This window comes from Pelobates fuscus, chromosome 4 (genome assembly GCF_036172605.1).
Source record: "Pelobates fuscus isolate aPelFus1 chromosome 4, aPelFus1.pri, whole genome shotgun sequence".
NCBI classification, from domain to species: Eukaryota; Metazoa; Chordata; class Amphibia; order Anura; family Pelobatidae; genus Pelobates; species Pelobates fuscus.
Window position 1 is genome coordinate 99,536,417 of NC_086320.1, and position 14,073 is coordinate 99,550,489.

Below are 14,073 nucleotides of genomic sequence, written 5' to 3' on the forward strand. Positions count from 1 at the left end.
ATGACTCTATTTGGTATCTCATCTAAACGATGTAAATAAAGAATTGTACTTACTTATCAGCTGAGTTACGAAATCTTGTAAAGCAAGGAAGGTTTATGCGTAGTGTATCTGACTTAAACTGGCTCAAACCACAACCAACCACTGCCCTGAAAAGAAATGTATTTTCTTAGGTGAGACATACATCAGTAATTATTACATTTTCCTCCTAACACGGTTAAATCATCCCTTTCCGATAAGAAGATTAATGTGTCAATACTGAATAAAATAACACGAGCCACTGCATATTATAATTGTACACTGAATAAAGTTGCAATGATTTACTTTAAAAAATGCATTCCCCTACACTTTTCTAAAAAACATTTAAACAGGTTCTATCGTGTTGTCTGATCTTTTTCCAATAATGCTAAAGATGATTCTGTAGCACAGAAATAAATAATGTAAAATGTGACTCTTACCCCACATGGATCATGGGTCCTTCTGGGCCACAAAAGAGACCTGCAGCCACTGCTAGGGCGCAAGAAAAGAAAGTTCCAAAAAAAGTTCTTATATTGAAAATATGTCTGAGTGATGCTCCATTTAGATACCCAATCACTTCAGGAAGACCACTTGAAGAGCCTGAAGGACAAAAAAACTGCAAAATAATGTATAATTATTTACATGTATACTTTTTTCATGAAGATAGAGAAAAGGCCAAAGGAGACGTTTTCACAGGACATCAAACATTTAATGATTAATATATATTTTTTAAAAATTACAATTAAAAAAAAAAAACACTGATGCTCCTGAAGCCTAATGAAAAAGTATTTTAAAGTCCAAACTTCCATTTAACAAAATCTCAAGATACATTCCTCACGGTTTCTATTTTTTCTTTTTTCTTTCTTTTGCCAATTCGTACATTCAAAGTGAACGAATGAAAATAATTAATAAAAGTGAATTTCAAATCTAAGGTCACAGTTGCTCAAAGTGAAAGCATTTTTCCAGTTTAAACAATACGGAAGTATATACATTAATAAGTGGGAATAAGTGTGCTAGCACTGAGTACCACCTTCATCATTTTTCCAGTTTGACATAGAAACATAGAAAGTGATGGCAAATAAGAACCATTTAGCCCATCTAGTCTGCCCAATTCTAGCCTTAAATTTGAAAATCACTTTGTATTAACAAGAATCTTCACTTTATTGAATAACACTGAATGTCTAATACAGGCTGCACACATTTGAATCATATAAAAGTCATTGAAAAAAATGAAAGCTTCTCGTCACTATATAGCCTTTAAACCAGGCTTCCACAAACTCTGGCCCTCCAGATGTTGCTGAACTATAACTCCCATGATTCTCAGCCTATCTATTTAATTCATAGAATCATGGGAGTTGTAGTTCAGCAACATCTGGAAGGCCGGAGTTTGGGGAAGCCTACTTTAAACCATTGGAAAATGGAATTAGGAAAATCCATGGTAAAGTGGAGGCACCCAGGCAAGATGCAAGACACTAGATTTTCTTGTAAGTCCAGCACATCATACAGCTACATAATTAGTTTAACAGACTTCCTGCACCATTTAAATCTAAATGAGCTTATGATGAACTAATGAACATATTGGAATGAGCAGAGTTTGTTATTAATCCCAAACAGAATCCGGAGATTGACTTACCACCACAAGTCCAGATGAAACCATTACCATGCCAAATCCAATCCCCAAGATAAACAACCAGGTGGTCAGAAAGTCACTGTGCTGTCATATAAACAAAAAAATATATAGAATTTGTAAAATATAAACACAGTTTTTGTAAAATATAAAAACAGTTGTTCATGTTTGTTTGTTTTTTTATTTTATTTTTTCTTGTTTTCTAAATAAATCCATAAACTAGCTAAACCAGGGGAATTTGAGCGAACTTGGCAACTGCATTGCAAGTGTGAGCTGGTGCCAAGACGACAACTATTGCATTCATTTTATCTTGAGTTTAAAGCTGCACTCAGTAGAAACAGAGTAATACACAGCACTGAAACTTTTCACATATTTTGCCTAACCTTAACAATAAACTACACAGGATTAAACCTACAGAAGGGTCTTAGTGAGTTCAATAAAAAACAATTGCTGAGCTAAATTTTTTTAGATATTTCTCGAAAAAAAAAAAAAAACAGTTCAGCAGTAACAAGATACCTTATTTGATATTTTCTGCACTAAAAAGTAATGGGTCTTGACTATAGAATCTTCTGAAAAATTGGTGTAAGCAAAAAAATGGTGCACTAGAGTAATAGGTAGCTTCCCAGGTGTTGTTGAAATACATCTAAAATTATAATGATACCTTGTTCATCTCACACGTTTTTAACATATGTTGTTTGAGGATCATGGAATATATATTTTAAAAACCTGTTGCTAGGCTAAGCCTTTGAGTGATTCCCACAGATGGACACCACATGAGATGCATCATTCTTCTATACATATAAGAGTATGAACAAGAACTATATACAGATAAACAGATTTATTTTACAACATTTCATTTAATCACATTATTATGTATATCACAGTTTACATAGCTTGAAGACTACTAAGGGAATATGGCTACAAATTAGTTATTTTCTACTTTTCTATGTTTTTATTCCATGTAAGCACTGAAAAAAAATTTAATTCAGCAACGTACCTGAATATACTTTTCTACAAGCTCCCACTTCAGTTCAAAAAGTGTATCAATTATTTGATGCATTAGAAATCCCATTGCACCCACCACACCTCCAATGAGACCCATCATGAACCAGCGATCCCAGTCTGAGCTGTCAGGGTGGGAGGGAGAGTAAAAGAATTCATGTTAAACTCACAATACCTAATGTTTGCTTTTTCCACATATATGTATAGGACTAAAATATGGAACTGATGATGAACTACTACAGTACTGCTACAAAGCTTGATTGTTTAAAGACCCATTAACTGATATAATTGGGTATATTTGCTAAGCCTGCAAGTGCTAACCAGGGAGTTTCTTTTTATTTAGCGAAAACAGGTAAATTAGAAATAGATTTGTGCGTCAATTAAAGGAATTTGATTCATTCAAAGAAGCTGAAAAGCATTTGTGTACAAGTCTAAGATTTACCCAATGTTCTAAATAAAAGCACATCTATGCACTGCTTTTTGTTTTTCTATATATAGTATTTACCATTCATTACTTTTTAAATAGTATGTTTGTTCTACATACCCAATATCATGATTTGAAATTATCTAAAGACATACTGCATGCAGAATCTACTAAGTGCTTTGTAATAAATTAAATCAATTATTAATACACACACACACACACATATATATATATATATATATATATATATATATATACACACAAACATACACATTTAATATATAACTACAGAAGATTTATTATTATTATTTTACTTATTATAAAGTGCCTTAAAAATAGGCATGTAAACGCTACCTGTGAGGCTTTTCTTTGAGATATGTTTTGTATGTTTCGCTGTGAGAAGGCAAATAGTCCAGACTTTCATGGGTTTCTTGAAGATTCGTCTTCTTAGGTTTTCTTCTGGAATTCTGTTCCTCTTCTTCATTTTCAGAATTCTGTCTTTTTTTGTATATGGGAGATGTCATTATAACATTAAATTTATCTAAACTGCCGAAAACTATAACACAAGCCCACTAACACAAATACAGTTGGGAAATCTTGCACTTCAAAAAGCAAAGTATGGAACTGCAAAACACACGGTATTAAAAGTCCCAAAAATATTGAAAAAATATATAAATTAAGTGATACTAGCTTAGCGATTGGCTAGTTGTGTTTTAGTATGATGTAAACGTGTGCTGATTAGTGTTTTCTGATGTGTTATTCATATCCTGTTTAAACTAGTCCTCGACATTATAATGAAACTAATTATTATTATTAACATAATTGGTGCAATGTCAACAATAGCCTCATGATGAACTTAATCAAACCAACCAGTCATGTAGTCTTATTCCTGTATAACATGGGTCTTAAACTACTGGCCTGGGGCCCATTTTTTGCCCCTTAAATATTTAAGTTTGGTGAACATATCACCTAAGCTATAAGGATTGAGCAAAACCCGTTTTTGCTCTCCTCTAGTGAATATATCTCCTTCTATCACCTATATTTATTTTACTGCAGAGAGCACTATATATATATATATATATATATATATATATATATATTTATTCTTTTATATATGGTGAATATCTTGGCCCGTGCACTGACAAAACATAAATCCTAAATACCTTGAGCTAGGGAGCTCATACCACACCAGCTACCAAAACAACTATGAACCGTAAAGACTCCCAAATGCAAGATCAAGATATTCCACAGATCCATAGGCGGGATTATACCACCCGAGTGCATATATATATATACTTTTCCTTTTATTTATCTCGCCAACCATCTGAAAATACTACACCATGTTTTGCATTTCATCCTCTTTTGCATATTGAATTTTCCTGATTGGATATTGAGGATACTTGTAAAGCGCTGCTTCCCTCTGTCTTTTTCCACAACTCTCATTGGGGCTATGATCATGCCTTTATTTGCTGTGGTTGAGAAGGATGGCTATCTGGAAACACATGATTCCATGCAACCTCCCCAGCAGTCAGTGACGTGGAAGAGTTTCTGCTAGAACGATTGCCTTAATTGCATTACTGTAGCAATTTCCATGATATGCAAATTTTGACTTCCGTTTTTATTTTGAAGATGCCACAATAAAGTATATATTTTAATCAACACATTTTGTGGCTGCTTCAACAGGACAATACATATAAATTACTTTTCTATCATTTTTTAGAACTTTTTTTAACATAGAAATCAAATGCATTTTTAGGCCATACTATTCAGTAGCTTCAGTGTAATAATTCTCCAATTCAGCTGTTGTTTTAACTTGACTATACTGATTTAACACTGGCAGTCAAAGGGCTACTCCTCATGACTACTTCAGTGATTTCATGTGGTAATGGTGGTAGGAGTCTATATACAGCATTTCTGCTTGAAAAGCTACACATTCACAGATATCTGCACCTGCATGCATGGGACTAGTTACACCTCTGATTCTCTGTTCCGGACTGCCAAATGTCAGTCATGTGCAAATATTACATCTGTCATCAGTGCACAGTGCGCTGGCAACAGAGGTAACAATCTTCACCCTTTTTGTCAGCAGACATAAAATTACTTTTTTTTTTGTTAAAAATCCATCCCTCCGTTCGCTGGCTCAGAGCCCATGAGTGCCACACAAGTGCAGGCATGACGTCGGACTCGACCTGGAGGTCAGCACCAGGAGCGCAGTGGCGGATCCAGAGCCTGATCTCGGGAGGGGCACTTGTAGATTATTTAAATAAATAATCCAGACACAATAACCACTACAGCTCAGTGTAGTGGTTATTGTGCCAATAGTGCCGAGACCCCCTCCCAGAGTAAGTAGTCAAACTGTTTAAGAACAGTTTGACAACTTACCTGAGGTCCTCTGGGAAATGGGGCTGTAGTAGGGCAGAGGAGCAGTGGTATGTGTGAGTGGTGCAATGTGTGAGGGGTGCAGTGTGTGTGTGTGAAGGTTGCAGTGTGTCAGTGAGGGTGGCAGTATATGTCAGGGGTGCAGTGTGTGTGTGGGTCAGTGTGTGTGACAGTTAAAGTGTGTGTGTGTATTGCAGTGTATGTGTGTATGGGGGGGCAGTCTATGTGTGGGGCAATGTATATGTGTGGGGGCAATGTGTGTGTATGGGGGCAGTGTATGTGTGTGGGGGCAATGTGTGCATGGGGCAGTGTATGTGTGTGTTGGGGCAGTGTGTGTATGGGGGGCAGTGTATGTGTGTGTGGGGAACAGTGTGTGTGTATATGGGGGCTGTGTATGTGGGGGCAGTATATATATGGGGGCAATGTGTGTGTATATGGGGGCAGTGTGTGTATGGGGAGAAGGGGCAATGTGTGTGTATGAGGGCAGGGGCAATGTGTGTGTATGGGGGGCAGGGACAATGTGTGTGTATGGGGGGCAGGGGCAATGTGTGTGTATATGGGGAGAAGGGGCAATGTGTGTATGGGGGCAGGGGCAATGTGTGTGTATATGGGGGGCAGGGGCAATGTGTGTGTATGGGGGGCAGGGGCAATGTGTGTGTATGGGGGCAGGGGCAATGTGTGTGTATATGGGGGGAAGGGGCAATGTGTGTGTATGGGGGGCAGGGGCAATGTGTGTGTATATGGGGGGAAGGGGCAATGTGTGTGTATATGGGGGCAGGGGCAATGTGTGTGTATGGGGAGAAGGGGCAATGTGTGTGTATATGGGGGGCAGGGGCAATGTGTGTGTATATGGGGGGAAGGGGCAATGTGTGTGTATATGGGGGCAGGGGCAATGTGTGTGTATAGGGAGAAGGGGCAATGTGTGTGTATGTGGGGGGCAGGGGCAATGTGTGTGTATATGGGGGCAGGGGCAATGTGTGTGTATATGGGGGGCAGGGGCAATGTGTGTGTATGGGGGCAGGGGCAATGTGTGTGTATATGGGGGGCAGGGGCAATGTATGTGTATATGGGGGGCAGGGGCAATGTGTGTGTATATGGGGGGCAGGGGCAATGTGTGTGTATATGGGGGGCTGGGGCAATGTGTGTGTATATGGGGGGCAGGGGCAATGTGTGTGTATATGGGGGCAAGGGCAATGTGTGTGTATATGGGGCAGGGGCAATGTGTGTGTATATGGGGGGCAGGGGCAATGTGTGTGTATATGGGGGGCAGGGGCAATGTGTGTGTATGATAAGAAGGATAGGGGGGGCATTTTTTTATATATAATTTAATTAAAATAAATATATTTATGTCCCCCCTCCCTTCTTACCTTTACTGGGAGGAGGGGGGACATATTTCGTTCCCTGGTGGTCCCAGTGGGATTCATTGGTGGTCCCAGTGGTAGGAGTGAACTCTAACCCGCGCTCCAGGGCTAGAGTTCACTCTCGCGAGATTTGGAGCGTTGGTAACCGTGGTAACCGCGGCAACGCTCCAAGTCTCGTGAGAGGAGGACCCGGAGGAGCTGCAGGCTGAGCTCCCGGGTCCTCACTCTCTCCCCTGTCATCTGCCAGCACAGTGCCTGCGGACCGGGGAGGGAGATCTCTAGTCTCCCTCCCCGGTCCGCAGCCACATTGCAGGGCTGGCACTTGGGCAATGCCAGCCCTGCACTAGCCGGTCGGGGGGGGGGTGGGGGGGGGTATCTAATAATACTATATAATATTCCATATATCCCCATAATATAATTCCATATATCCCACATATGCACCACTTGTTCAATATAAGCAATCTATAATATTTTATATAGAGATTGCTGTGAACTCTAAATGCAAAAGGCATACTATAATCACCAATACCACTACATCGTATTGGCATAGATGTTGCTCCCTTTGTCAGGCAACGCAAAACACTGCAGTTCCTGAGAAAGAGCAATGTGAATATTTGGCAGAAAAAATGTCTCTACAGACTGTCAACCAGACAGCTACTAAAACCACTGCTTCCTTCAGATCCTTCAGTTCACATTTAGCATCATAAACAGCATGCTAACCTCAAACAAAAAGACCCAAAGCTTTTCATAGAGAAGCACTGTTTAAATGCTTATCATAGACAAGCATTGATTATTATTATTATTATTATTATGTTATTATTTATATAGCGCCAATAAATTCCACAGCGCTTTACAATGGGTGGACTAACAAACATGTAGTTGTAGCCAGACAAGTTGGACACACAGGAACAGAGGGGTTGAGGGCCCTGCTCGATGGGAGTGGGGTAAAATGACACAAAAAGGTAAGGATAGTATTAGACTAGTGACAGTGGCAAGAGAGGAATCTTGTGGATCATTGAAATCTATTAGAAAAAATCTAATTAGCCTAAAGTCATCATGGTTGATGACATCATTGGGGGCAGATTGGGCTACTGAGAAGTGGTTTCCTTTGTGATGGAATGAAAGTAAGTTTTAGTGTGACTTGTTTAAAGTTTTTAAAACAAGAAATGCAGGGGCAATGATCTAAACAAATAAACAAACAGTGCTGTGGTGGAATCTCGGTAAAAATAAATTTAGTAGGCCGAGATTACCACGTGGCATGTGTACGTGCATATGCTGACGTATCGATCAGTTGGTTGCACGAGGCAAGATACGATCAGTAGTGTACGGAGCATGTGCAAGAATACAGGATGTAGTATTCCCCCTCCTCCATTGTGCTGGACAAGCCATGCGGTCAAACAGGAAGTTAATTCTTATTTGTGTTGATTGGTTAAGAGAATGTGCGGGTGGAGCTTAATATGGGAGGAGTTATGTGCCTATATAAGGAGCCTGCACTATTGTCCGGGGCTCAGAACTTGCTGTATTTTGGTGACGTTAGTCCCTCTGAGTCCCGATCGGTGATCCAATAAAGAATCTCTTCCTTCCTGAAGAAACCTGTGTCCATCTCTCTGTGCTTGGCTTCCGTCAGTTTCTCCAGTATCATTTGGTGCATTGGCCGGGAAGCTCATCGTTCAACGGTAGCTGAGAGGCAGAGGCGTGAGACGGTCTATCTTTGCCCACGTTCTCTACGGCTGCACCCCTGAACTTCTGCGTGGACCTCCCTTCGTCTCGGCGCCACTGGTCTGTTGTCCAGGAGATCATCGGCCTCTACGTGAGAAGTGCTGGGGTGTCCCCGTCGATGAGTGTGAACTCAGGTTCAGGAACGAGGAGGTAAGACAACTGCTGTTTTAGACGGCAGGACCCACTAGGGGTATACCGATTGTGCGGTAGGCCCAAAGGGGTTTGAATCTGTGTATCTGCCCCCTCTGTCGGAGGGAAGGAGCGAAGGCGCACCGCTCGATCGAACGCTCTTTAGTCAGACCGTTTGATTTTGTTAGTCAGGCGTGGGTCCTGGTGTAAATAGCCCTAGCCGGACACCGGTGTCTTGTCTAGACTAGCGTTCTAGGGTGTATATTACGTTCGCTAGGTCGGAGGGACCGGGAGACTAAGCGGCGCCTGTGTAAATTCGGTTCGCTAGCTCTCAACCTATCTGGGCTAAGTGGGAAGGCGTGTAAATTTGGAACCCACTAGACTTTTGATAGTGCGACTAAGAGGCGCCTGTGTAAATTCGGTTCTCTAGCTCGCTATATGTGGTGATTGGGCAGTGTGGCTAACCAAAACGGGTGTATATAGTTTTAGGTAGTCCATTCAAGGTACTGGCCAATAGTTTAGTTGGGAATTGTAAATTTGTTAACGATTGTTTAGTAAAGTGTATATCTTGTTAGATAGCGCGAGCTCAGCCGTCTAGCGAGAGTGTTAATAGTGTGTTGCTGTATTATAGTGCACGGTACCATAACCCTGTATATTTACTGACACTGTATATAAGTACTAATCATTGTCGTCCATTGCATGTTTAACACCATAACCACTAATAATTGTATTGTGACCTTAACTTGTGCTTTGACCTATGCTAACCGTACTGTAACCGCTATCTGTAAAAGACAATGTTACTGGGGTGTGTTATAGACGGGTAATTCGTATATAGAGAATTATAGCGTGGGTGACTGTATAGTTACGCCAAAGGGCATAATATTGATTATATAGTGACTGGTATAACAGCTGTGTGTGTACGGGAATTCCCTGAGTGTTTATTGTGTTATTGTGTACGTTTCACTTGGTAACTGTACCACGTGGTGCTGTTGCCAGAGGAAACGGGTGTGACTGTTGAATAGTACGCGTGTATAGTATTCGTTGTTGACGACGTTCCATTGTTAAGTATGGGTGCGTCGCAGTCAACGATCCCGGATCCCTTAGGTTGTATGGTGAAGAATTTTAAAAAGGGATTCAAAACTTGTGATTTTGGGGTTAAAATGTCTCCTGTACGTTTGGTCACTTTGTGTACTAGGGAGTGGCCTACTTTGGTTGCGGCATGGCCGCCACGTGGCAGTTTGGATCCAACTCTGGTACAGCGCTTACACGTGGCTGTATCAGGTAGGCCTGAACTTTACGGCCAGTTTCCTTATGTTGATTGTTGGAGACAGGCCGTAAATGACTCGCCAAAATGGCTCCAGACATGCCACGAGGAGCAGTGTCGCCTCATGGTAGCTAGGACTTGTTTGTCCACTAGGACTGGTGTTAGGCCCATTTTGGACACGCCCCCTGAGTCCGAGATCCCTTTGCCGCCCCCTTACTTTCCGTTAAGAGGAAGTGACGCAAATGCAGGAAGTCCTGCAGCCCTCCCTTCATTACCCCCATCCACTTCCGCTTCCTCCTCCAGTACAGGATCCACCCCCCCTCGTACTAAATCTCCCCTTCCGGAATCAGAACCAACCCCCATTAAAAACGAATATCCTGATTTGGCGCCACTTCAGACTTCCGGTCAAGCTTCATCTAGCTCGGCTCGAAGTGTTTTATTTACAACCTTTTCCCAAAACCAAGCTCCCATATCCCCATACCCTATTTCTCCCCGACTGGAACCTATGACTGACGCCCCTCCACGTAGCCCCATACAGACCCGACAGTTGACCGGTGCCCAACAATTAAAACACTATCAGATGCCTCTTCGTCTGAATCCTGGGTCAGCCTATATCGATGCCGCAGGCCAAATGGCACATGCTGACCCAGTCTTTGTTTATGTCCCATTCACGACAACCGATCTCTTAAATTGGAAGACCCACAATTCCTCGTATACTGAGAAACCACAAGCTATGACTGATCTGTTCACCTCAATAGTACAGACACATAACCCGACATGGGCTGATTGCCAGCAGTTATTAATGACTTTATTCAACAATGAGGAAAGGACAAGAATAAATCAAGCGGCCATTAAAGCACTAGAGGATAAAGCCCGTACTTTAAACCAAGCTAATCCAGCAGCATGGGCCGCAACACATTATCCCAACACCGATCCCGATTGGAACGTAAATGGTGCTGATATGGTTCAACTCAGAGCCTATAGAGACGCTATAATTGCTGGCATGAAAGCCGGAGGAAAGAAAGCTATTAACATGTCGAAGACAGTTGAGGTGATCCAGAAAAGCGATGAAGCGCCCAGTGTCTTTTATGACCGATTATTGGAGGCATACCGCTTGTATACCCCCTTTAATCCGGAAGACGCAGACAATTCCCGAATGGTGAACTCCGCCTTTGTCAGCCAAGCTTATGGAGATATTAAGCGCAAGCTACAAAAGTTAGAAGGGTTTCCAGGTATGTCCATCACCCAACTAATGGAGGTAGCGAATAAGGTTTATATGAATAGGGAAACAGAAAGTAAGAAAGAGGAAGAGCGCAAGATGCGTAAAAAGGCTGATATGCTAGCGGTAGCGATCGCAGGCGTAGATAGACGGGGCCCAGATAGAGGCGATAGTAGATGGAGTAGGGAGCCTTTGAGTAGGAATCAGTGCGCGTATTGCAAGGAAGAAGGGCATTGGAGGAATGAATGTCCACAAAGAGAGCAGTACGAGAGAGACCTACCCAGGGCAGGCTACGGAAACTTTAGAGGCAGAGCGAGAGGTAGAGGAGGCCCCGGAGGGAGTAATGGTAATAGAGGGAATAATGGGAACAGAGGAAGTGTTAGGGAAGACAGGTATATTCCAGCAGCGCAAAGGTCCCGCGATAGAGAAGGTAGGGACTTTGTAGGATTGGCTGACACGGTCATGGAGGACTATTGATACCGACCGGGCTCCATCCCCCTTGGTCGAGCGGAGCCTATGGTCGATGTATCAATAGGGGGAAAAAGGAGTGCGTTCATGATCGACACTGGTGCTGAACATTCAGTGGTGACTAATCTAGTTGCTCCTCCATCTGGAAGGACTATTACTGTGATAGGAGCAACTGGAAGAAGTGCTGAAAAACCGGTTCTTAAAAGTCGACTCTGTACATTGGGAGGCCACGTAGTAAAACATCAATTCCTTTATATGCCTGAATGTCCAGTCCAATTGCTGGGACGTGATATGCTATCTAAGTTACAAGCGCAGATTACGTTCCTACCAAATGGAACAACATCTTTAAAGTTTAATGGACCTTCAGGTATCATGACATTATCCGTACCAAAGGAAGAAGAGTGGCGACTTTATACAGTGTTGACTAGCCAAAACCCTAGGAGTGATGAGTCCTTATTCAACATACCAGGAGTTTGGGCAGAGAACAACCCACCAGGACTGGCCCGCAATATTCCACCTATAAAAATTTAACTAAAACTTGGGGTTTATCCAGTGAGCCTAAGACAATACCACATCCCGCAGAAGGCTAAGAAGAACATCCAATCCTATCTGGATAAGTTCATACGGTATGGTATCCTAAAATTCTGTACTTCCCCCTGGAACACCCCATTGCTGCCTGTTCAAAAGCCCGGTACAGATGAGTATCGACCTGTGCAGGACTTGAGAGCAGTCAATGATGCGGTTGTTAGTATACATCCAGTTGTACCCAATCCATATAACCTGCTTGCTTTAATTCCGGGCGGGGCTACTTACTTCACAGTCTTAGATCTCAAAGATGCCTTCTTTTGCCTCCGAATTGCCGCAGAAAGTCAATGTATTTTCGCTTTCCAATGGGAGAACGCTGTAACGGGCTCAAAACGCCAGATGACTTGGACAAGACTGCCCCAAGGGTTTAAAAATTCACCTACCCTATTTGGTTCAGCCCTAAGTCAAGATCTACTGGATTTCGAGTCCATCCCAGGAGAGTGTGTATTGTTACAATATGTAGATGACTTGTTGATAGCAGCAGTTACAAAAGAAATCTGTCAGCAAGCAACGCACGATCTACTACACATTCTCTGGAAGGCAGCATACAAGGTGTCTAGAAAGAAGGCTCAGTTGTGTTTGCCAACTGTCAAATATCTGGGATTCCATATCTCTGAAGGTCAAAGAATTATGGGGCCAGAGAGAAAAGAGGCTGTCTGCCAAATACCAATACCCAAGAATAGAAGACAAGTGCGAGAATTCTTGGGGGCAGCAGGCTTCTGTAGGATATGGATTCCCAGCTATGCGATACTGGCAAAACCTCTGTACGCAGCTATCAAAGGTACAGAGCACGACCCCTTCTTATGGACCCAAGAACAGCAAACGGCATTTGAAGATGTGAAGAAGGCTTTGATGAGTGCCCCAGCATTAGGTCTACCTGATCACACACGACCATTCTACTTATATGTACACGAGCAAAGAAGAATGGCTGTGGGAGTATTGACACAGTACTTGGGATCATGGCAAAGACCTGTTGCCTACATGTCTAAGCAATTGGATGCAGTAGCCAGCGGACTTCCACCTTGTCTAAGAGCCGTAGCTGCAGCCGCCCTGCTAGTAGCTGAAGCCGATAAACTCACTCTGGGTCAAGAACTTTATGTACGAGTCCCACATGCAGTACAGACGTTGTTGGATTACAAAGGAAATCATTGGTTTAGTAACAGCCGTATGACCAAGTATCAAGCAATGTTGTGTGAAAACCCAAGAGTGCATTTAGAGACTGTAAACACCTTAAATCCAGCTACCCTTTTGCCACAACCTACTGAAAGTCAACATGATTGTTTGGAAGTAATGGATGAAGTATTCTCAAGTAGACCAGATCTTCGTGATTTTCCCATCCAGAACCCCGATGTTCAATATTATACCGACGGCAGTAGTTATGTGAAAGAAGGGATCCGCTATGCAGGATATGCAGTAACAACAATAGACAAGGTGATAGAAGCTCGGCCACTGGCGAAAGGAACATCAGCACAAAAGGCAGAATTAATAGCACTAACACGAGCGTTACAATTGGCTGAAGGTTTAAGAGTGAATATCTATACGGACTCTAAGTATGCGTTTTTAACCACTCATGCCCACGGAGCTTTGTATAAAGAAAGAGGACTACTGAATTCAGAAGGCAAAGAAATCAAATACGCAGCTGAAATCCTACAACTATTGGAAGCAGTGTGGGAGCCGAAAGAAGTCGGTATCATACATTGTCGAGCGCATCTGAGAGGAGATGGTGATGTAACCAAGGGAAATCGGATGGCAGATAGTGCAGCTAAGCGTGCTGCTGAATCAGGAAGACAGGAGTATGTGGGGCATATAGCTGCTCTTATACCAACTCCACTGTCCCAATGGACTCCAGTTTATACAGCTCAAGAAGAGGAGTGGTTAAAG

The 14,073-nt window shown here is 42.4% G+C and overlaps 1 protein-coding gene across 2 annotated transcripts in view; it reads right to left on the minus strand.

The window, feature by feature from the left end:
• The window catches only part of LOC134607867 (chloride channel protein C-like), a 188,389-nt gene that overhangs the window by 131,796 nt on the left and 42,520 nt on the right, over nucleotides 1–14,073 (minus strand). For both annotated transcript variants that reach the window (XM_063450441.1, XM_063450440.1), the window contains 5 exons: nucleotides 3,423–3,566; nucleotides 2,640–2,769; nucleotides 1,649–1,729; nucleotides 456–631; nucleotides 54–146 (listed from right to left, as the gene is read on the minus strand). In XM_063450441.1, the coding sequence (XP_063306511.1) occupies nucleotides 54–146; nucleotides 456–631; nucleotides 1,649–1,729; nucleotides 2,640–2,769; nucleotides 3,423–3,566 (624 nt within the window). The remainder of the gene's footprint in view (nucleotides 1–53; nucleotides 147–455; nucleotides 632–1,648; nucleotides 1,730–2,639; nucleotides 2,770–3,422; nucleotides 3,567–14,073) is intronic.